Source organism: Clarias gariepinus, chromosome 5 (genome assembly GCF_024256425.1).
Source record: "Clarias gariepinus isolate MV-2021 ecotype Netherlands chromosome 5, CGAR_prim_01v2, whole genome shotgun sequence".
Taxonomy (NCBI): Eukaryota; Metazoa; Chordata; class Actinopteri; order Siluriformes; family Clariidae; genus Clarias; species Clarias gariepinus.
In genome coordinates this window covers 9,388,685-9,412,051 of record NC_071104.1, presented here as the reverse complement: position 1 = coordinate 9,412,051, position 23,367 = coordinate 9,388,685, and the positions used below count along the sequence as shown (strand labels likewise).

The 23,367-nt window shown below is 37.8% G+C and overlaps 1 protein-coding gene and 1 long non-coding RNA gene across 4 annotated transcripts in view; one reads left to right on the top strand and one right to left on the bottom strand.

Annotated features, from left to right (window-relative positions):
* acvr2aa (activin A receptor type 2Aa) overlaps window positions 1-23,367 on the top strand; it is a 56,800-nt gene that overhangs the window by 6,435 nt on the left and 26,998 nt on the right. For all 3 annotated transcript variants that reach the window (XM_053496356.1, XM_053496357.1, XM_053496355.1), the window contains 2 exons: window positions 17,204-17,414; window positions 18,998-19,149. In XM_053496356.1, coding sequence (XP_053352331.1) covers window positions 17,204-17,414; window positions 18,998-19,149 — 363 coding nt within the window. The remainder of the gene's footprint in view (window positions 1-17,203; window positions 17,415-18,997; window positions 19,150-23,367) is intronic.
* LOC128524060 (uncharacterized) lies at window positions 160-23,313 on the bottom strand. Its single transcript, XR_008360490.1, has 3 exons — window positions 23,280-23,313; window positions 886-1,080; window positions 160-666 (listed from the first exon to the last, which is right to left on the bottom strand). It is a non-coding gene; the product is annotated as an uncharacterized LOC128524060 (long non-coding RNA).

Below are 23,367 nucleotides of genomic sequence, written 5' to 3'. Positions count from 1 at the left end.
ACTGTGTGAATTAGGTTCCTACATGCGCTCAAGGCTGTAGTATAGATTTCTGTGGTAGACATGAATAGATTGTGAGTCATACAGCAGCGGTTATTGAACAGAAAAACCTCAAACACATTTGCACTTTAGAAGCAAGTTTTTGATTTTTATTAAATTTTTTTACTTTGTTCAGTTGCACAGTGTTTCAACAGCTTCATCTGCCGCTTGAGTTGTACCTTTCTGCTTTTTACGTGTGCACTCGTAAGCAGTGCGTGGTTACTGTATAAATGACGTAGTTTCTAGTATTTTTATTCAAACAACATCCCTGATTAAAAAAAAAAAGTCTTAACAGTATTGTATGTTTTTTTAGATTAATATTGATATTTGGAGCGTAGAGAGTGGTAGCTCAGACGGCTAAGGCTCTGGCTTGTTGGTTTGGGGATTTAAGGAACCGGGTTCGAGCCCCGCTGTCGGTGGGTTGCCACACCCCAATACTACCCAGTCACAGGATGCAGTGCTGTTGCCCAAGCCCGGATAAAATGGGCTGGTTGTGTCAGGAAGGGCACCCGGCTTAAAATCTATGCCAAGGAGTTGTGCGGATTGTTGTGGCGACCCCTCAATGGGAGCATGCGAAATACCAACATCAGTATTGATATTTGGACCATAAAAAAGGGTGAATAGATCTGTCTAGAGAAGAACAGAGAGAGAACAACGTATTATGCAAGCTTAACAGAAGCAGTTCCTTTAGACATACACATAGTAGGATCCTAGCGCAAGCAGCACATTACATAATAAACTTCGATTGAACTGATTATTTCTATGATTTTCTGCCTTTATTCTGTCTAAATTAATTTAGCAAAAAAATAAATAAATATTGATTCAGGAAATGTATAAAATCATACTTACAGAAACAGAATCGCAATACAAATTGGATCGTCAGCCAGGTATCGTAATGATATCGTATCGGCTCATCCATGGTGATTCCCTACTCTCTGTCTCCTTTTTACTTTTCTCTGTTTTCCGACAGCATCACGCCTCAGATCACCACCCTACTGCGCCACACACACTGGCTGAGTCACAATTAGGCCACCATGTGATCAGCTTTTATGATAGCATGCAAAGATGAGAGATATATTTTTAGCACAGTAAAAAGTATTTTTAGTAAAATAAAGTGCAGAACACAAATGGTACACATTGTCTCCTCTGTGATGGAGCGAAACATGTGTTTTGTATACATTACACACTATTACAGAAGAAAAAAAGGAAACTGGTTACGTAATCAGCTGTAGCTACATTTGATAGCATTAGCGTTTTGGGTTTTTTAATTGATTTTTACTCTCACATAAAAGCTAGTAGCTATAACTTAGCTCATCCAAAAAAAAAAAATAGTTTAGGTTAAAATTTTCATAATTCAGATCACGTTTAGATCAGCATGTTTTGAGACAACACCGACAAGCGAAAACAAGGTCTTGTTTCCGCCTGGGGAAACCATGTGACTCAGGTGATCGGATCAGCCATGACGCGTAGCCGTTCGCAACTGGCATTGTGAACACGGCCACTTGTGAATGGATTTTATACATTGTTTCCTCTGGAGAAAGGCCATCACACACATTAATAGGGCCAGTTTCCAATCAGATGTTTTGAAAGTTTTAATTGTGACGTCCAACAAAGAAACTTAGGTTAACTTGACATGAGATGATGAATGAGATTATGAAAAGCAACATGAACTCAACTGAACCGAATTAATAGAGCTGGCTAAGCTGAAACTTTTACTTGTTGGAAATAGTGACATGAATAGATGTAGTGGATAAAAGCTTTACTTTAAGGGGCTTTGCTCAGGGATAGCTTAAGCCAAAATCGATGCGGCGAAATCAAAATTAGTCAGCAACAAATTGTCGCTTAGTTGGTGACGTAATTGTGTGTGTTTGTTCTGCTGATGAGATCTATCCCCTAAATCTATTGCTTTACAGAAGTGAAGCGAACTATCATCTCGATGGAAATATCTTGACTATTGAAAAACTCCAAAGAGAGTATTATTCCTCATTTATCTCGGACAAAAACAGCCACTAGAATCAGGTATAAAAGAGTTTGTGGTGGCAGGGGTCACGGTCATGTGCTGCTGTATGAAGAGAGTCGGGTAAAGCACCTTTGTTTATTTTGTATCCTGAGTTGTAAAAACTGAAGTAAAGAAACTTAGTTCTGTGCTTTTTTTTTGGTCTTGTTTTTTGTTCATCCATTATCCTAGCAATAGAGAGCACTATGGTTCGGTGCAGTTTCCAAACAGTCTCACAACAAACATGTATTTTTCAGCCAGGGCAATGAGACGGTCAATTAGTTGGAGCTTTATCGCTATCTGGTATACAATGAGATGCTTTCATGTCGACACCATGAATATGATGGCGCCGTACACGTCCCAGACCACCTCTGAACGAGGTTTAAACATGAGCAGATCCAACTACATCCCGGAGGTGCGTTTGATCCAGTTCACACCTGCACTTCGCCTCAGCCACTTACAGTTAGATCACCGCGGGTGCACGCTAACAACAGGTGTGAGCAGTACATGAGCTGTTCTGTTGCGCGGGTCTGCAAGGTTCATTAGATACAAAAGAGACGCCAAAAGGAAACACATGACAGGAGGCGTTATAATGGCCTCACATCTTTAGGGTCAAGGGTTCGATTCCAGTCTCAGGTGTGCAGGGAGTTTGCTTGTTCTCCTTCTCTTGACGGGTTTTCTCCAGGTTCTCTGGTTTCCTTACACAGTCCAAAAACATGCAAATTAGGCCCATAGTGTGTGTGTGTGTGTGTGTGTGTGTGCGCCTTGTGATAGATTGTCCAGGGTGGGCTAAGGTGGGATAGGCTCCAGGCCCCCTGTACACAGTATAAGCGGTATAGAAGATAAGCGGTATACCATACAACACATTTATTTCTCTTTGACTCGATAGCAAACACGATAGTCAGAACGGATCAGTCGAATTCTCACCAATCATTTCCAATCATGTGCTACATTTGCAACGCTACAGAAGAGGATAAAGCTTCTCTACAAAGAAATTTACAAACCGAACCTCCACGCCGGAGCTCTCACTTCCCTTGTGTGAAAAATATGAATTTCTGATTTGCACTTTTTACACAGCTACACACTCGCAACCTGAGAACGAGGATGAGATCTTATCTTGTCCTGTTTTTGTTGGTGGCGACGGTGGTGGTGTTAGTTTTGTTTTCTAAATTTCTCAGCTTGTGCATAGAGTGACGGAATGGCCGCCTTAACATTACTGCTGTGTTATAAACATGCCTTTATGTTCCTGAAGGCTGCTCTCAGAAGGAACTATTAGTGCTGATGGATCATTAAAAATAAATACGAAGCATAAAAGGCTGTGATAAAGTCATGATGCTAATTTTCCTGATGAAGAAAGGTTGTCCGCTGCGGAAAAAAACAGATAATAAGACAAGATTTGTTTGCGTCTCCTATGTAGCAGTTGAAATGTCCGTATCATAACGCTACCTGTTGTTTCTGTGTATGCACACTAGAGCTGCATGATGAATAGGGAAAAAAAAAAATTACATAGATGCGATCTAATTTCTGAATGATTCTCTGCATTCAGCTCACGCTGCATTCACATGTTCACTTATTTACATAGCAACAATACCAGATTGCTGTATCAGTTAAACTCATTGGTTACACCCACATAGTGTAAAAAAACAAACAAAAAATGCTGTTATTTCACCAATCAGGCCAGAATGATTTAGTCATACAATGCAATCACTTCTCTCCTCTGCGTCACTCACATGACGGCAACCCTAACCAGACTCGGCGGAGTTGCAGTATTAATATTTCTTCATTATTATATTAGTATAATTAGAATTAGTGTCAATAGAGTTACTTTTGTGAAAAGAACCTGAACGTAAAACCTGTTTTTTTCTCTTTCTCAAATAGTATTTCCACTCACTTTATTGTGCAATCTCTCTTTTTCCCATGCATGCTCAATTTCACAATGTTGTCCTTGCTTCCAACCAATCAGATGCCAGAAGAGGAACAATACCAGTCCTTTGATGCTTTCTGTGCCCCATCAATGTGCAAGTGTCAAACCGTTATGTTTTCTCCGGTTGCGTTTAGCAGCAAGTATACGCTTTATCATTGTATGTGTTAATTAACTTATTATTATTATTTTTTTTTTATCAGCATAAGGTAAATGTCTCTCCCACACACACACACAAACTTCTAATTCTGATATACTGCAATAGTTTAATTAAACCCAACTCTGACCGAAAGCTACATTAAAGTATACTAGAAGTTTGTTAAACCTAAGCAATAAAATCTTTCACACCAATAAAACTACACTGTAAACTATAAATGTAAATGTCATTCTGCTCAACAAACTCTGTGATATTTACCATATGCTGATAAAAAATATAGGCTAATGCATGCGACAATAAAGGTTCTATTTATGTTAAACAGCATTTAAATAAAAAAGTTTTTTATTTTAAGGGGTTCAAAATTATGAATGGTGTGAGTGATAGAATCATATCTCAGTTCCCAGGGAGAAAAATCATGATTCACATTTTAGCAAGAACCGTGCAGCCCTAATGAACATTATCCCTTTTTTTTTTTTAAACCTGTGTAACTTTAGAATAATTTTTACTTTTACAGTAGGAGTTGGATTATTGGAAGTCCTGAGGGGAAGAAAAACTTTATAATTAGCCAGGTTACTTTGTTTGATCATTAAGTACTAGAGAGAAAATTGAGATGCGTCTACAGCAGAGAATACTTAACATGACTGAGCATAGCTCAGAGCAAGTTTAGCTTGAGTGATGGATATATTATGCTACATATGTTTACGTGATATTTGCAATATGCACTTTATTCATAGCTTCAATGTGTACATCAATAACGTTACATATATTATATAGGAGAAGACCGGCTCGTTTTTTTTTGTTTGTCCTATAATCCTAAGGAATAAAACAGTTTTTCAATGCGGTCACACGGTCAACTTCACAATATAAATGCCTTGTTAGGGTGCAACTAGGGTTGCCAGATCACACAGACAAAATGGCGCCTAGACAGAGATGAAAACCAGTTTGAGAGTTTACTTGTATAAAAACTAGGAGTGTTACTGTATGTACAAAGTCACTGTTGAGTACGTCCTTGTTTGTTCAGTCACGCTTCGTCATTTATTATGAACTTATTGTGTCCACATAAACTTGTTTGAACCTGTAAACAGTGGCAAACTGGCCTTATTGCTCTTAAAATATAAAGGAATGCACAAACCTTCTTTTATTTTGTAAAAAAAAAAAGGCTAAATTTAGTTGTCTAGGTTTTAAGTTGTTTAAGAATGGTAACAGAAGTATCTCTAGCAAATGTTTCTTTTAAATGTATTTGAACATTGTTTGCACCGTTTGCTAGTGGCGATGGCGCTTAAATCTCACGTCGAATGTTTCATGACGGAGTAATTGGGCTTTGTGTCTTTGTTGACATAAAATACCAACACAGCAGTTTCCAAATCTTAGAAGTTTTCTACATTTACAGAATGTTGTTAAATCAACACGGCTGCACCCGAGTAAATACAAAATGCCGTTTTTAAATGATGACTTAATTTATTAATGCACAAAAGCTGTCCAAACATATCTGGCGACGATGTGAAAAAGTAATTGCCCATAAAACTTATAACTGCAATCAAACATTTGCGATAACTGACAATGGGTCTTTCACATTGCTATCGAGGAATTTGGGCCCACTGTTCCTTGCAGGATTGTTTTATAAATAATTGCAAGAAAATTCAGTTATTTGTCACATGTAGCTCAAGCGCAGTGAAATAATTATATATTTTATTGCATTAAGGGGGGGAGGGAGGGGTTAGAAACCTTAGTTTCTAAGGTTTGTTTCACTGTTTGTTTCACTGTTCTTATGCAACAAAGAAGATGGATGTGGTGCTGTAGGAAAATAACCTTGACCATATAAAGAGTAAGTTGTGTTTTGTGCCTTTGTGTGTAACATTTCTTTATCTTCTGTACTATATCAGATGAGAGCCTGAAGGGAATTGGAAATTAGTAAATAAATGATGTACAAAAAAAAAATTATAATAAAAATTTTTTGTCATTACTCGGCTTACACATGTCACAAACGGTAGCCTCAAAATGGGCAACAGATAATCTAGGTATAAAATGCAGATGGAGACGTTATTTAGCATCAAGTCAAACAAACAAAATCAAAAACGTGTGAGAAACGCTCTGAAAGACACCGACCCCGAGAAGCTTGGAGGGGAACACAGGAAGTGTAACTGCACATTAGCTAATGAGCAGATTGAAGGAGAAGCATGTGTCGTCGCTCGGCGGAGGAGCCACACTGGGAATGCACCGACGGCGACAGGGAAAACGCAGTTTTACCGACCAGTGCAGCTTCCTGCCAAGTTGAGCGATGAATCCACCGAAAAATGACTCGACCACTGCTAGGGACTGAATATCCTCCAGTAGATTACGCTCCAGGATTAACACTGATGTGTGTTTTGGTGCTCTGTGCAGGTGAAGCTAATGGTGGTCATTAGCCATGCACTGATTATCTCTAACCTGATCTATTCATGATGATCTTATTATTGTGGACACTTTGAACCCGCGCTGGCAGGCATAACACTTTTTCACTTAACGCTCTTGGAACCTGCAGTTCACCCGCAGCGTGCTTTTCTTTTTTTTACATTGTCTATTAGAGATTTCTTCGTGTGGCAATTTATGTATCGCCACACTGACTACAATTTTATTATTTTTTTATTTATATACGTTTGCATTTGAGGTGGTAAAATGTTGCAGTTCATTCATAATCCTACAAGTCCTGCGCTCAAAACTATTCACATGCTGACAGATAAAATGTAATACTGACAGAATCACACTACACAACCAATCAGAACCTCAGCATTGTGGTAATATCATATTGTTTGTTATATTTCTGATATTTATATTTATACTTCCTACTTTGTAAAACAATACTGAAGGCGTTTAAAATGTTGAATAATCTCCGTTGAGCAGTTGCTACCTATGCTCTGTAAATCCTTCATAACGGCTCTAATCACTGGTGCTGTTTGTTAATTGGTGATTTCTAAGGCTAAATGAACTTCTCTGCAGCAGAAGTTTTGGTCTCACTTTCTTGAGATGGTCTTCATGGGAGTTTCTTCATGGTGCTTGATGGGTTTTACAATTTAACTTGACAATACTGTTCCGGCAAGAAATATTCTAGAATTCTGAACCTCATGTCTAAAGATTGTTGTTATTGTTGTGGTCAGTTGTGGTTTGTTGTTATGTGTTATTTCATAGTTCTGGAAAACTCCAGTATTGTTCTAGAATGTAGAACATATTTATTTTTTGTAAATTGTATAAGGAACATATTGGGCAACGTTTGGACGTGGAGGTGGTGCGTTTATGTTTTCTTTCCCAGCTGCGAAATCTAGATTATATTTTATTACAACAGTATTCTCGCGAATTATGTAAGAAATAACAAAATCTACCATCGTCATGTAGGCCCATACACACAAGAACGCATTTTATTTTTATAAACAAAAATGATTTTGTTTAACAACAAATTATTTTAATAATTTTTTTCTGGGGTTTCCATAAATCCCCGTGTTCAAACAGCTACTACAGAAACAATAATGTATTACAACAACTAAGATTAGCGATTACTATTAACCTGTCGTTCACGTTAAAGTCAGACCTACCGGTGTTGTTATACAGAAATAACGCACACCTTTTAATTTGAGAACTTGACCGAGATGTGGTGTTTAAATGAGAAATAGTGTAAAATATTTGCATTTGTTTTCCCTAGAGTTAAAACAAAATCTATGAGGTCTAGCTTCACTTCTTACATTTAGAATTCTTGTTGGGTTTGTCTCTTTTTTTTCTTTTCTTTTTCATTAAAATCACAAGTCGTGCCATGCCCATATTCTATAGGACATAGTTTATTTTCTCATGTTACCCTTCATAGAACACTGTGAGAAACAATGTTAAACTTTCCCCCTACATAAATTCTGAAATCTTCATTCTAACAGTTTTATAACTTTAAAGTTTATTTTTCTTATTGTATTTTTATTGTCATTTTTATTTTGCTATATTACCATTTATCTTAGAATTTAGTTTTTAAGCGTCAGCACAGCGTAATCAAGCACTGGATGCATTTTGTGACTCTGATAATGATCCTGCAGCTAGAAGCTTATAAGCACGATCAATATTTGAAGATTAATATCTCACTTTGAAGCTTATAATGAGCACAAAAAAGTTTATTATCTCATTAGATGCGCATTGTATGGTTGGGTAACAGCTATGGCCCACTCCCAAGTTCTTCCATTTTCAATATGAGGATGATGTTGAAATGCAGAGTATCGACTGATACCTGATACCGATCCGATATCGGCATCATCACGGCAAGATCCAGGAACAGAATTAGGCACACTTCAGTTCATAAACACTCGATGATAACAATTCATAGCAAGGACAGGGTGGTTCAGAAATTCTTCTGTATTTTATTTTATTTATTTATTTATTTATTTTCTTTTGCAAATGCTATTTGTACTAAAGTGGAGCAGGGATATTTATCGGTCACTGAAGTGCACACGTTTCGGTTTACCACAGGCATGGAAAAGTTCAGGCACAAAATAAATGACATTTACCAAGACTCGTCCTGTGAGCAGGGAAAAAACTGCTTGTAACAAAAGTAAAATAAATGAAATTGTACAGTGTAATGGCTGCAAGATTTAATCAGTGAACACCCACAAAAGGGTGTTAACATCCATCAGGCATTAAACCTTTTACCATTTTACTAATTATTTACTTCTCAAGCAAAATACTCAAAACCGAGTAGCTGAAACCACAAAAAGATATATATATTAGGGCTGGACGATATGGCTAAAAACTGTATCACGTTATCAGTGTTTCATATCGGTCGATATCGATAATTATTGATATTTTTATGACCCATTTAAAATAAGGACCAGGAGAAAAATATAATACATTTAAACATATTTTTTTTTAAACTTAACCTTTCCTCTGATCATAGTCCCCTCAGTTATTAAGACAGAAATATCAATAACCATGAAAAACTCAAATAATTCAAATGTAAACATAAGTCTAAAGTCACAATGAACACTTAACAATTATCTCTTAACATTTACGGTGCAAAATGAAAGAAAATGATTAATAAAGTGTAATAAAATAAGTGCATTTTCTGCTTTTAAAGATGAATGCAGACCAGCATAAGACGACATGGCGCAACCAAACATGATACTGTCACATAAATGATGTTAGTGTATCACTCCCTATGCTGCTAGGTTACCAGAGAGCGAGTGCCTTTGTTAATGCAACTGTCACGGGCAACCGGAACCGGACCAGAAGACTAGCAGTTAGCCCTTGTAGCGTGGACGGTAAATCCAAACGCGGAAATAGCGCAAACAGGCAGGATAACCACGCGAGTCATTCTAAGAACTCTCTCATGCCGAGAGCAAGAGTTAACACAATTATACCCGCTGTTGCGGGAGAGCGGTTGATTTTACAGCAGCTGTTTACGGAAGTGTAGTCCAGTGCAGGCAATGCTTTGTGGGTAATGCAGTCCAATGTGCGTGAACGTGGAAATGTGAGATGAGCTGGAATATAGAGCCTGAACCTGTTTAGTAGTTTTTGGTTTGATTTAAGTACGGATTCCAACCGGAAGTTTGTAATATCGCCTGTCAACGCAGTAAATAAAAGAATGGACATGCATCGACTCGTTTGTCTTTCCCATCAGTGCCATCTTGTCTCCTTTTATACTTCCTGAATCGCGCCCACCGTACTACTTCAGGGTCCTAGTACCGGTCGCGGAGCGAGTGCGCATGACAGCAACCAAACTAGCTTCGCGACCTCTGTTTTCTTCCGACAAAGAATAAAAATTATCGAACGTTTTATCGAACACATTTTTTATTGATATCGATCACGTGTCTATTGTGATACAAATTGTTATTGTTTTATCGCCCAGCCCTAATATACACACACACACACTAGGGCTGCAACAACTAATCGATAAAATCGATAATTATCGATAATGAAATTCGTTGTCAACGAATGCCGTTATCGATTAGTTGGGCTGCTCACGTCACTGAGGCGCGCGACCACAAGATGCACAAATACACACAGATACACAGCCGCTCGCGCAATGGAGGTTACAGGAGCGTCTGCAGGATAAAGCGCGCGCCCCGAGTCCTTCAAGGTTTGATAGCAATTTACATTAAACGCCTCTAAAAAGACGGTAACCTGCACGCTATGCAAGACCGAGCTTTCACCGCATGTCATGCACGAACACTTAAAGAGATAACATGTTGGTGTTACGGATGGCGAAACGTCAGCAGGGTCGGTAAAAACTGTATCTCTTATCGTGTAAAAGTTGTAAAGTTTAAGTGCTTTTGTTTAAACTGTTTGCTAACTTCGGGACAGTCGCGCTAGATCTGTTTACGTGCTACTCGCTAGCATCACATTGCGCAATCACCTCATGAGCAATAGTGATTAGTTAAATGGCGCTATTTTAGATTAGCTTAAATTACACGGTGTGAATAACAGTAGAATATTACATTTAGTGATTGTTGTGGTTTTCAGCGAATGCAAATAATTAATTTGTGACTATTAGCTTTTTGCATTTCTACAGTTTTTTTATAGTCCTATTAAGTCCTATCCTACAAAGTTAACTTGTAATTTACTGTGGTTTTACTTATGCATACATAGTTTTATTATACAAAATTACATTATTTTAGCTGTTTATATCTTATCAACTGAATATATCAGTGTATTTTTAAACATATATATATATATATATATATATATATATATATATATACACACACACACACACACACACACACACACACACTGTATAAACTGTATATATTATATACTACATTTCATTTAAGGTTTAAAATGTCAAAATTAAAGATTATTAAACTCTATGTGGCTTTTGGATTTTTAAAAGTTTATTTTTATACATAAATAATACCCTGATTTATGTTTTTTTTTTTTTTTTTTATAGTTATAAGCAAAATATCAAATTTAAGAAGCGGTAAGGTTTTATCCGATTAATCGATTAATCGAAAACATAATCGACCAACTAATCGATTATCAAAATAATCGTTAGTTGCAGCCCTAACACACACACTTACAATGACACTTAAATGGCAAATGTGTTTATAGTATAGCAATAATGAGGGGGGCGAAGCACCATGCGTTATTGCACCAGACAGTGGGTCTACATTTAAATGGGACATACCAAAGGGGGACTTTTTTTTTGAGGTCTTTTATGTTAAGACCTTCAAAAACTCCATACAATTTTGGGGGTCTTAACATGAGTTTAAGGCGTTGTCAGACTGACCCATTTGAGATATCAAAACTCCCTCTGCAATTTTGCACCCTTGTGCAAGATTGAGATAACATAGGCCTGGTTTGGTGGTGATCGTATAAATCCCCTATGAGGAGTACATCAAAATTCACTGAGTGTGTTTTTTGCAAACGACCTAAAATAACTGACTTCCTGTTGAGTAGAGTCCATGACATGCATTGCAAAAGTTGTTCAGTTCAGTTAGCTCTAAATTTATACCGGGTTTCGTGTGCATACGTGCAAGTGTTGCAAACGTATGCAGTAAAAAGGGTGTTAACATCCACCAGGCATTAAACCTAAAAAATTTTTACTACAGCAAAACCTCGGATTGCGAGTAACGTGGTTTGAGAGTGTTCGGCAGAACCAGCAGAGATTTTTAATAAATCTTAACTTAAAAAACAAACAAATCTTGGTTTACGAGTACCGAGTATCATGTATCTCGCATGCGCTTCTTGTTTTTGATGGCGAGCGTCACATGATCACAACTAAGCCAACAGTTTCTCTCTCTTGCGCTGCGGAATTGTGGGTAACCGTTTCCCCTGCTGGGCCTTAGTGCGCGTCTCTCACTGGTATAATCAACATCTTTGTATGCATTTACTATTTACTATAACACTGTGACCATGTGTGTGCGCATAAAACATATTTTATTTTTTGTCTGTATGCGTGTGTGTACAGCAGACGTGTAAAGCAAAAGCAAGTCTCATTAGAGAGGTTAAAGATTCATTTTCTCTCTCTGCTCAAGTCTTAGCTTGTTGTGTGTGTCTGTGTTCGCGTGCGTCATTGGACACCGTAATCCCCCCACACACACAGACCCCTCCTTTTGCCTTCACAAAAACACATACACACACACTCTTTTCACAGAAACACAGCTCTGTCACAATTTTTTTTATGGTAAAGTGCAGGTTAATTCGTTTATTTTTACTTTACAGCAGTGATTCTGTCAATGTGTCGCTCAATCGAGTGTCATTAGAAAGTTTTTTTTTTTATAAAACAGTGTTTCCGTTGTGTGTGAGAGTGGAGGAAGGGTAACTGTGTAAGGTGAGAAGGGGAAGAGGATAGCTTACTTTAGATTCACACACATACACAGCGCTTTCGCGCACAAATGGCAACACTTATCTGTTGAGATTTATTTTTACTTTTTTTAAAAAGGTAAAGTGCAGGTTAATTTGTTTTATTTTTACTTAATATTTTGTGTTAATTATTTTAATGTATTTATTTTTTTGGCCTGTGGTACGAATAATTTGAGTTTTGATTTTTTCTTATGAGAAAATTAGATGTGGTTCACGAGTGTTTAGGAATACGAGCCCGCTTCTGGAACGAATTATGCGTTCCAAATCCAAGTAATCCAAGGTTCTACTATTTATTTTTCAACCAAAATACTCAAATGCGATGAACTAAAATCTTAAAAAGATGTGCATTATTTATATATAAAACATATTTTTTCAAAAAACACTTACAATAAAACTTAAATTGCAATTAGGCTAAGATTCAAAATGGTAAAATAGGGCTTCTCAGTCTCCAATAATGAAATAAGAAACAAACATGAAATACTTTGTGCAAATTAAAGCAGAACTTCAAAAGATTTCATTTTAGTTTATTCACTGGGTGCAGATCAGAGAGGGAGAAAAAAACACAACAACACACGGTTTGATGTTAAACTGCTGCTGCTTTATTGAAACTCAATGGCACATGGGCAAGAAGAATCTTGCCCGGACTCTTCACCGCTCTCCATCCATCATCACAACAGATGCTCTCTGATCTGTTAAGTGCACTTTGTTGTTCTAGACCTCAGTGACAGATCCGTTTTTATTCAGGCAAAGTGCCCTAGCGCTTCAGAGATAGGCCGTAGCGGACATGCCTTGTTTTGCATTCGAACCTTTAGAAAGGAGCATAGGAAATGATGTAAGCCCAAAAAGCAGCAAACTTTTCACGAGTACCCGACACATCCGCAGGATTTTATTACCGAATTAAAATAAGGCAAAGCTAGGTCTAGCAGAGAGCGAACGGGGATTATGCATTTGATAATAGCTGCATTTACATTACATAAACATACTTTAATCCAAATCAAGAGTAAAGAGTGAAGACAAATGATGGAGGTCTGCATACAGAGCCGTGAGGATCGTGGATCGTGCACTGGGTGAACCAGGGCCTGCGCCCGCACCTCTTTCGTTTTTATTACTTTATTACTATAGAGTAACCAGCGCACAGAATGAGACCAGGCATTGCATCCCAATCACACAATTCCACCAAAACCGTTTTGCCTTCCGCTAGGCCTCATGAAACACGAGAAAGCTGGCCTTTGAATTCTCTGTGGAGGAAAATCCCTGTTCCAGGAATTTCAGTCCCTTTTTTTGGTAAGCGATCTGTAAGGCAAAACCACAGAGCCAGCTAGGAGATATCGTGTCACCTCGAAAAGGCTGCAACGCTCTCCGGACATTTTTTTTTGCTTGGTTAGGTTTCATTTCTCTTTTCAGCAGAGGCAAAGAAAGAATAAATCGCATATTAGGCCACATGTGGGGAAGTGAAGGTCAGCATTATGAGACATTATACTACGTTTAAGAAAAAAAAAATGTTATGTCAGATTTCAAGTTTTACAACGAAAGAATTTCACTACCTAAACAAGATTATTTTTTCCCCCTTCACATACATTTGCATAACTGCAGAGCAAGAGAACATCTCACAGCTTGTTGTGTACAGAACAATACGGCGCTTCTTTTAAAAACATGTTCTGTTTCAACACTTTATTAAGCAAATTAGTTTTTTCTGACACATCAGGTCATGTGCCTTCAGAGAATTCTTTGTTTATATCATACCTTTTCCCCGGTGTGTTGTGTTGTGTGCAGGCGCTCGTCTTTTTAAACCCAATTAGCCATGCTGACAAAGCGGTTCACGCTTCCTCAATAAAAATAGCAAGCTGAGGAACGCTGGTTCGTGTTGGTGTTCGTACGACCAGCAGCAGAATATGGGTCAAAGATTTATTGAGTCACATTGAGGAGAGTTTAGAGGGTGAACTGGCTATTCCCACTACTTCCCTCTGCTCAATAGAAAGCTTTGCGCACACACACTTTAACTCCTCCAACCAGACATTCTCCAGAGGGAATGCCAGGAATGAAAAGAAAGAAAGAAGAGAAGGCGGAGAAGGGGAGATTTTTTTTATTAATACTTTCCAGCTGCTCTAATGTAAATGATAACAGGAAATGTATTGTTTCACAGACTGTAAGTAAAAACAGCTCGAAAGTAACAACAGCAGCTTGCTGTAGTACAACCGGAATAAAAACAGTTAGATAATGACATACAAGAATGTTAAGCGTTATCACACAACTGATAAAAATACGAATCGTAATGGAGCGGCGTTCCACGTTGCAACTCTAACGTTAACAGGTGATGCGAAGTCAGACCCGAAAACCACCCTGATCATGACCTTGCGGTTATTGAGGATAACTGATACCAGTTCAAAGATGCAAGTGGTTATACTGAAAGAATATCAATGTAGATATGGATACAGTGGCATGCTCAGGTGTGTACAAATTTTTTGCCTTGAAGTGTAGTTTATCGGTAATTAATGAACACAATTTCAGCAAGATCAAATCAGGGATCACTCCTGTAATGCTCTACACCCATTTCTGTAAACAGTAATTCCTTCACACAGTCTGTAACCATGATTAGAGCTACTTGTGTCTCTGGAACCCGCCCTCTCTGTTTATTCCCACCAGGGGGCTTTTAGCTAATTAATTTCACCACATCATTTGTTCTGATTCGTGGGATTCAGCAGTCAGGTTCAAATGAAATCATTGAATGTTGATTTATAAGTTTATATATATATATATATATATATATATATATATATATATATATATATATATATATATGCGGACCACGTAGATGCGAACAAATCACGGAAGTAGCTCACGTGTATTGTACCAAAAAATAGACACTGCAGTGCACCAGATACCAATATTTACAATTATATACAATATTTTTAGAGTATAAGTAAACACGTAAATGTTCATTGTCTGGTATATTGTACGTGTGCATGTTGGGAGAAATGAGTCGGCCTCAACAGTTTCAATGAATCAGTCTTGTAAAGCTGTCCAGATGGTGAATAATCCTAATTTCGTGAAATTCTTAACAATAACTGTAGGTGATGATATGATTTGTATTGGGATTCTGTACTTATCACGATTTTATTAACATCCTGTTTTTTTTTTTGCGATACATCTAATACTCAAACAGAGTTTTTAATTTATCATATTTGACTACATGGGAAATAACATAAAACAGCTTTACACTACGAGTATTTTTAGCACGCCGCTGTTACTTTTCTTAGTACAACGAAAAACTTCATGCTTGAAAGTTGAAAGTCATGCTTTACTAATACTTGTTGTTTCCTTCAGAAAGTGACCATGGAAAGTTTGGCGCAGATTCAGCTTACGGGCATCGCCCAGATCAGATCAGATCGCATCATCCTGTCGTCACATCATTTATGATGTTTATGCGTCACAGCTCCGTCATTACGAGCCAGGCGTTTGTGACAGATTAGCATTTTGAACCTTTTCTAAATTTAGTTTAGACACAACCGGTGCACCACACAACACGTTGATCCTAAGAGCAGCCGAACCTTTGCAAGTTCTGACAAATACAAATACAGCATACATTTTTCCCCCATTAAATATTTTTCGAGGCTACTCTCTTTCCCCCAAAGTACTGATCTAGATCCAGCTGGCACATGAAGGTCTTATTACACATGCCCATTTTTTTTTCTTTCTTTTTTTTTTCCGCAGTTTCACAAAGTTAGCTGTTTTGACCTATCCCATTCCATCCTCCCTTCTCTACATCGGCGCCAGGCGTCTCTCTTCTCAGCTTGCAGAACCAGTTTTTAAATACGTGGCCCTCGAGCTCCAACTGCTCCTTAATGCCGCCCGGGGTCCCCTTAGCCTCCGAGGCGACAACCATTAGCAGCGTCACGCGAGGCCAAATGCCACCAAGTGCTTAAGGACGTAAACGCCATTCAGCAACCGCTCATTATATTAAATCAACATCTTTTCACACCTCCCTCATTTAAACATTTAAGTGTTTTTTTTTTTTTTTTTTTTTCATCCTATGCAATCCAGAACTAAAACCAAACCAAAAAACAAAAAAACAATCCTGATTTGAATTTGTTGCAGTATAAAATTTATGCTTAGAACAATCAGAGCTTTTATATTTAGATGCCTGAGAGATCAGGAGTGATAATGGCTTTTTGTTTGAGTAATAAACATGCGCATTGACAGAGAAGGCATCAGATGATACTGAAAAAGAGGCACGCACACGCACACACACCTTTATCTTCTGGTTACAGAATCGAAATAGTTTTTATTTGTTGCTCTAAACATTTTTATAACATAGAAGAACTCAGTTTCTCTCATTTTTCCACCTTGTTTAAAATCCAGTCCTCGCAGTAACATGATGATTATTATTGATCTAAGCTGTAGCTCGGTCTTAAATTATGCTTGTGATAAACAATAAACCAAAAATTTTAATAATTGTTAAAAAATTATAAATAGTGTATGTGGAAAAGAGATAGCAATTTACAGTATTACAGTGCAGACTGTATGACATGTAAGAAAACTGCGCCTGTGTTATCAAGAATTTCCAGTCTCTCTCTCTATATATATATATATATATATATATATATATATTTGCTCAAAAAGATGACAGTGCGAGGGTCCTTTCATCGGTCTGGGGATGTGACCGGGTGGAGCCGAGTGTCCTTTTAGAGCCGCGTTTCCGAGCAGTTGCATCACTTGTCTGTCGCAGTGACGAGTTCAGCATGCAAAAGATAAAAAAAAATGTCGCTCTTTCCTCTTCTCTGTGCAGGCGCCATCTTGGGACGCTCTGATACGCGCGAGTGCGTGCAGTACAACTACGGCCCGAGCTCGGAGCAGCAGGGAAACCGTGCCGGCATCGAGGCCTGCGTAGGAGACAAGGACAAGCGGCTGCACTGCTTTGCCACGTGGCGCAACGTGTCCGGGAACGTCGCAGTGGTCAAGCAGGGCTGCTGGCTGGATGACGTCAACTGCTACGACAGGTACTAAGGGTATAAAGGCTATAATAAACAGTTTAATAAGCAAGTCACTTGAGAAACATGCTATGTTAGTGACGTTTGAGTTATTTAACACCATGAACCGTTATCTATAAACATAAACTGATCACTAATTTTTTCCTCCCTATAAGTAGATTTTTTATTTAAATTTAAAGATAAATTTAATTCTCACATATGAAGATTTTGTCACGTAATGTTACTGAAACTTTTTAGTCTGCATCCTGAGGAGAGTAACCGATTTTTTTGGGGTAGTGCTGCTGCAGTATCACATGAAGTTTAGTGTTATAAAAAGTACAAGTTGTAACCGGGTGATGTACTGGGCTGTAGACTTGTCATACCTTGGAATTCGTGCAGTCTTTCCACTTATAAATAAATAAAAAAAAAAAAAAAAAAACTAATAAATAAAGAACTACAGCCCCAGAGTTGTGACAGCCAGCTTGTAACTGTCATGTGTCCTGCTTATTCGTCAGGTACCAAAGCGGTGCAAAAGTTTCATCATGCAGCGTAACCTCGGGAAGAAGAAGTTTCGCCCCTTAAGTTTGAAAAGCTGAAGCTTCGTAGTTCACTTCTTGGAAATAGCTAACAACAGAATTATTTAGCCCAAACAGCATAATAATAGTTACAATAAATCAAAGATCACAACCTCTTCATAAACTTTTAGCCGATCTCTTTGTTTAGCAGAGTGTGATCAGGGACAGTGTTAAAATCCCCCAATTCATTAGCCATATGCACACCTGCTAAAGACAGCCCACGTTCCAAGCTGAATATTGATAGTGAAGATGTCCCGGCCTCTAGTAAAACATGTTTTCTTGTCAGAGGTTTGACCCGAACCTGTTCACCTTTCAATTATGACGAGAAGGGTGTGTGTTGGGGGGAGGCAGAGGGTGGGCATGGATAAGATCTGCTCGTCCTTATCCGTCCATCAGTAGTCAGGCAGAAAAAAGCCAAAGCAGAAAAGCACTCGCCTGTGCGTCTCATGCTTGTCCTAGCACGCTGCTGAACCTGTTTACCCCACACCCTTTGAAACTAGAAGGGATTTAAAAAAAAAATCTGAAAACAGCTCGTGGCACGTGCACGATGAGAAGCTAACAGCCTCAACTCGCCTCACCTCTCTCTCCCTCTTTCTCTCTCTCTCTCTCATTCTTTCTCACTCCCTACTTATCTGAACAAAAGGCCGCTGGAATGTGATCCACTCTCCTTATGTTTGCAGCCGTGTGTGCACTATTTCCTCTAGTGGGGCTTTTTGTTTAGTTAATCTTCATTTATCTGCTCTGAGCTAAGCGGCGTGTGCCGCTCTTATGTGGTCTGGCAAGCTTGTGAGAATTCCTTTGACAAAAGATATCTCTCATTTTTTTCCCCTTATTATTTACTGTGACAAAAATACCTAATATAAATCAAAACACAAACACTCTGAGTATATATTGGACCGAGTACATTAAGGATTATCTTTTCCAAAATTACATAATAATAATAACAACAACAACCTGAGGTGTAGTTCTGTTTATAAATACAAGAACAGACAGGAGCAGAAATTATAGCACGCACTGTTTTTTCCTTCTGTCTCTCAGCACGGAGTGTGTGGAGAGGAAAGTGGACCCTGACGTGTTCTTCTGCTGCTGCGAAGGCAACATGTGCAACGAGAAGTTTTACTACAACCCGGACGCACAGCCCGAACAGAACAAGACGCCGATCACTGACAGGAGCAGCGGAGTTTTCAAGGGTACCAAAACGTCTTCACTTTGTTTCCCCCCTTTAATTTCTCATGGCGGTGCTTTGAGCTAATCCTACATGCTAAACTGAACATCTGTTCCTCTGTCTTCATGTCCATCATCGAGCATCATGTAACAACCTAAAACCTGAGAAAAGTAGGTGACTCTTAACCTTAATGTCAAAAGGCGTAACTGTTCTGGCCTTGGAGAGCATAATTTTGAAACAAACAGAAAAGAAGTGCCTATTAAACAGATTATGTTTGGGATAATTTTGACCTTTTTTTGTCTTTTTTAGTTAGAGTGCATTTATACAGTCAGTTCAGGAGGAAATTTAAATATGTGACACTAGTATACAAGGAAAGACAGTACTTTACGACGGACGAATATTTGAGTTACGAATTTCCGCAAATACAAATGGATTACAAACATTCGTAGATGCGAACAATTGACGGAAGTAGCTCACGTGGATTGTACAAAAAATAGATACTTTAGTGCTCCAGATACCAATATTTAAAATTATATACAATATTTTCAGTGTGTAAGTGAATGTATAAAATGTCCAATGTTCGGTATATTGTATGTGTGCATGTGTGGGGTTGCAGGAGAAATTAATATTTAATATACATATATACAAATATGCATTGTATATTCGTGTCAATGATTTATAAGATCCACTTTGTCAGACTTAAGAACAAATCCGACTTACGAACGTAAACTCGTGGAACGGAACTCGTGAACTCGATTTGAAACGGAACTCTTATTACTCCTAATTAAAATCTTTTTTTTTTTTTTTACACACAGAAATTGTCAAAAGAAAAAAAACATCTCACTTTAGTGAAATCAATGGTAAGACAGGGCATTCTGGTCATTTTGACAAGTCAAGAAAGAGAGAGCCAGCCTGAGAACTATTGTTTAACTACAGACATATCTCTCTGTCTGTCTGTCTCTCTCTCTCTCTCTCTCACTCACTCTCTTTCTCTTCAGTGGAAGTTAGCAAACGCTGCAGTATCCTGTAAAAATGCTGTAAAAATAATTCAAGCAAACATCCGTACTTTCACTATTCCATCACACCCATTTGCTCCAGGCATTCTATTCCAGATTCAGTCCTTCTTTGCTGCTGTAATAACCTCCACGTCTCTGTGAAGGCTTTCCACTAGGGTTTGAGTATGGAGTTAGGGATTTGTGTTCATTCAGCTATAAGAGCTTTAGTGAGGTCAGGAGAAGCAAGGGCACAGGGCAGAGGTTCGTCAGGGCTCCGAACTATATATTTACACGCTGCTATCAGCGCGGATGACTGAGATATGCGCTGGTTAGTAAAAATAATTAGCTTTTTTGTTTAATTTAATGTTAAGTAATATTTTTAAACTCTTGGAAGTTATTTTGTATGTTTTTTAAGTGAGAAAAGTAATGTTATAAGAAACGGGCTGCATTTATTTAGTCTTAACTTTTTTTTTAAGGTTTTAAATTGTAACCAAATCAGGAAAAATCTAATATTATTATTTAGGAAAGAATCTAATATGCTTATAGAACTGCAATTTTAATTCAATCTGCACCGAGATATCGCGATAAAATCGGATTGTTCGGAACAATCGGAACTTCATTGTTGCTAACATTAATGAGTTAAATTGTTTATAAGCCACGGCGTTCAGGCAGTTAACTGTCCTAGCTGCTTCATTTCTGCCATCTGTGCTGTATCTATAAACCATCTTTTAGTCCCTTTAAGCCTTTAACTAATTACGTGTTTAAAATGAAAGCCGTGAGTCAATTTATGGAGGAATTTACATTACGCAGCTCTGCGTAAGCTTCAGTCAATAAAAAAAAATAAAAAAAACATTTATATAATCATGCTTCCGTTTAATATGTTGTCATGTCATTCTGTTCATCACATGTTGTTTTGTGAAACTGCGCCATGGACACATTTTTTTTTTTTTGGCAGAACTTTACTCCAGCAATAAACGAGGCATATCAGTAGGTAAAACGGTATTAGATTATCTATAACCGGATCGTCTTTTTTCACTCTGCTCTGCACCGTTTAGCACACTTTTCACCTAGGGGAACATTCCTCAAACGGTTATTTTACTTTTTCTTCTTTGTTTTTTTTTTTAACCCAAGTGATGCTCTTTTCCAGAAATGTCAAATAAATCACACTCTCTGTGACCCCCCTCGCATGTTCTAAATAGCTAGCTAGATTTCTCGCACAAATCAACCTGGAAGAGGACAAAAGAGTTGTTTTGAGATTTGAAAGTTCACACTGTATTTTTCTGTTTCAAGAATTCTTTTACAAAAGGTTTTAATTATATTTCCTATTTAAATGAAATCATCATCGCATCGGGAGCTGGAGTTATTCCATTATTGGCCCACGAATTGGCCAGGTAAGTTAATTACTCTTTGATGCTATGATTTTGTAGGCAGCTATTTGAGCAAAATGAGCTGAACATGCTTTATATTTAAGGCACCAAGAACATGTACTCCATTTTATACAAGGGTGATTTGAAAAATTATCCACACTCTGGCTGTAGATATTTTTTAGACTAGAAAAATATATATTTTTCACATTGTCTCCTTCTTTTTCAATACACCTTGTCCGTCTGTCAACAAGGTTTAGTATTCCCGCATTGAAAAAAAGGTTTTATGCTGAGCAGCGAGCCACGAACACACAACTGTCTTGGTAGGGATGCTTTCAGGAGACTAAACAGGACAAAGTCCAATGGAGCAAGATTAGGATTGTAGGAAGAATGCTTTAACACCTCAAGACAGCGTGGGCAGAAGTGTGCGGACGTGCATCGCCATGAGAGATCATGACGCCCTTGGATATCAGTCCTTTGCGTATAATACGAAGTTTAAGCTTCAGCTCTTCAATAAGCGTTCTACTGTAACAAGGACTGTTGATTGTTGAACCTTTTTTCCCCCCAGAAAACTGTAAGCCTTTTTTTTTCTGGCTGATGGTTGAGAACTGGAGTCGTCCATCAACACGTTCACACCCTCTCAGCAGTGACTGGGGAGACAGTAGCCTTGTATGGAAAGCGCTGATTAATAACTGGTGTGCGGATAATTTTTGACTCACTCTTCTGTAGTTCTCGTCCTGCATAAATTGCTATCGTTGAGGAGCTTTGTAAAATCGGTTATTTTGCTAGTGCTTCTCAGAAAAAGTTGTCATTATAAGTTTGTTTACACTTTTCGGCTCTCGCTTCCAGAGAAATGTTTTAGAAATGTTTTAATGCACTGAGCGTGGCAGCTCTTTTATTACCGCGTTTTATCCACCAAAGTGCCTTTACTTTTCTTTATTTATGCAAAGTTCGAGCGAAACATTTTCCTTGCCAGTAACTGGTCGTACCAGTATGGCTCAGCCTCCAGCAGTTGGGTTTTAAATTTCATCTTCATTTCTAGATTTTATCAGCTGTTTTTCCAATTTCTTTGGGGAAAGAAAAAAAAGGTCACATGTTGCTTCTTGTGTAAACTGATAGGACATGACAGGACATTTTTGTCCTTCTTGATTGATTATGGAGGTCATTTGTGAATGAAAAACAGCAAAAAGTGAATACATTAATTCACTTTTAACTCTTTATTGAACTTTGAAAATGGACTGAAAATGGCAGTTTGTGAATAATCCAATCTAATCCAGTCTATTTCTAATCTAAAAACACCTGTTCATTAGTATTACTCTGATACATAGTATGAGTTTGAGGTACAGCTAATTGTAGGTAACATTAAAGTTTTTTGTGTTTTTTCCTAATAGGAACCTGTTTAAAAAATTTGATAGTTTGGTATCAGTAGCAATGCTACTGCTCTGGTATTTTTGTGAAGCCTAGCCAAAAAGCAAGTACCCTTACACCCTACAAACATATAGTATAATAATTACATTATTTAATACAAGTTCAAGTCAGTTCAGTAGCTGCACAAGTTCTTTGGTTCACCTTAAAAACTCTGTAAGAAATTAAAGCGACTGCACGATTAAACCGATCATGCAGTTTAATCCCTCTTTTTTGATTGATTGAATGAAATGTGGGGAGTTTTTGAATCAGAATCGAATAAAGCATTTAAAATTATTTAGGCAAACTTGACAAAAAAAATAGACCACAGACAGATTTCTGGACTTTTTCAGAAAATGTAAACAGCTTGTATCTTCCACAAAAGTACTCACATTTTGTAAAAATGTTGCTGTTGCTGCTGGTGGTTCTTTTTACTTCTTCTTCCAACATTATAGGCAGGTGTTATATTGTAATACTGCC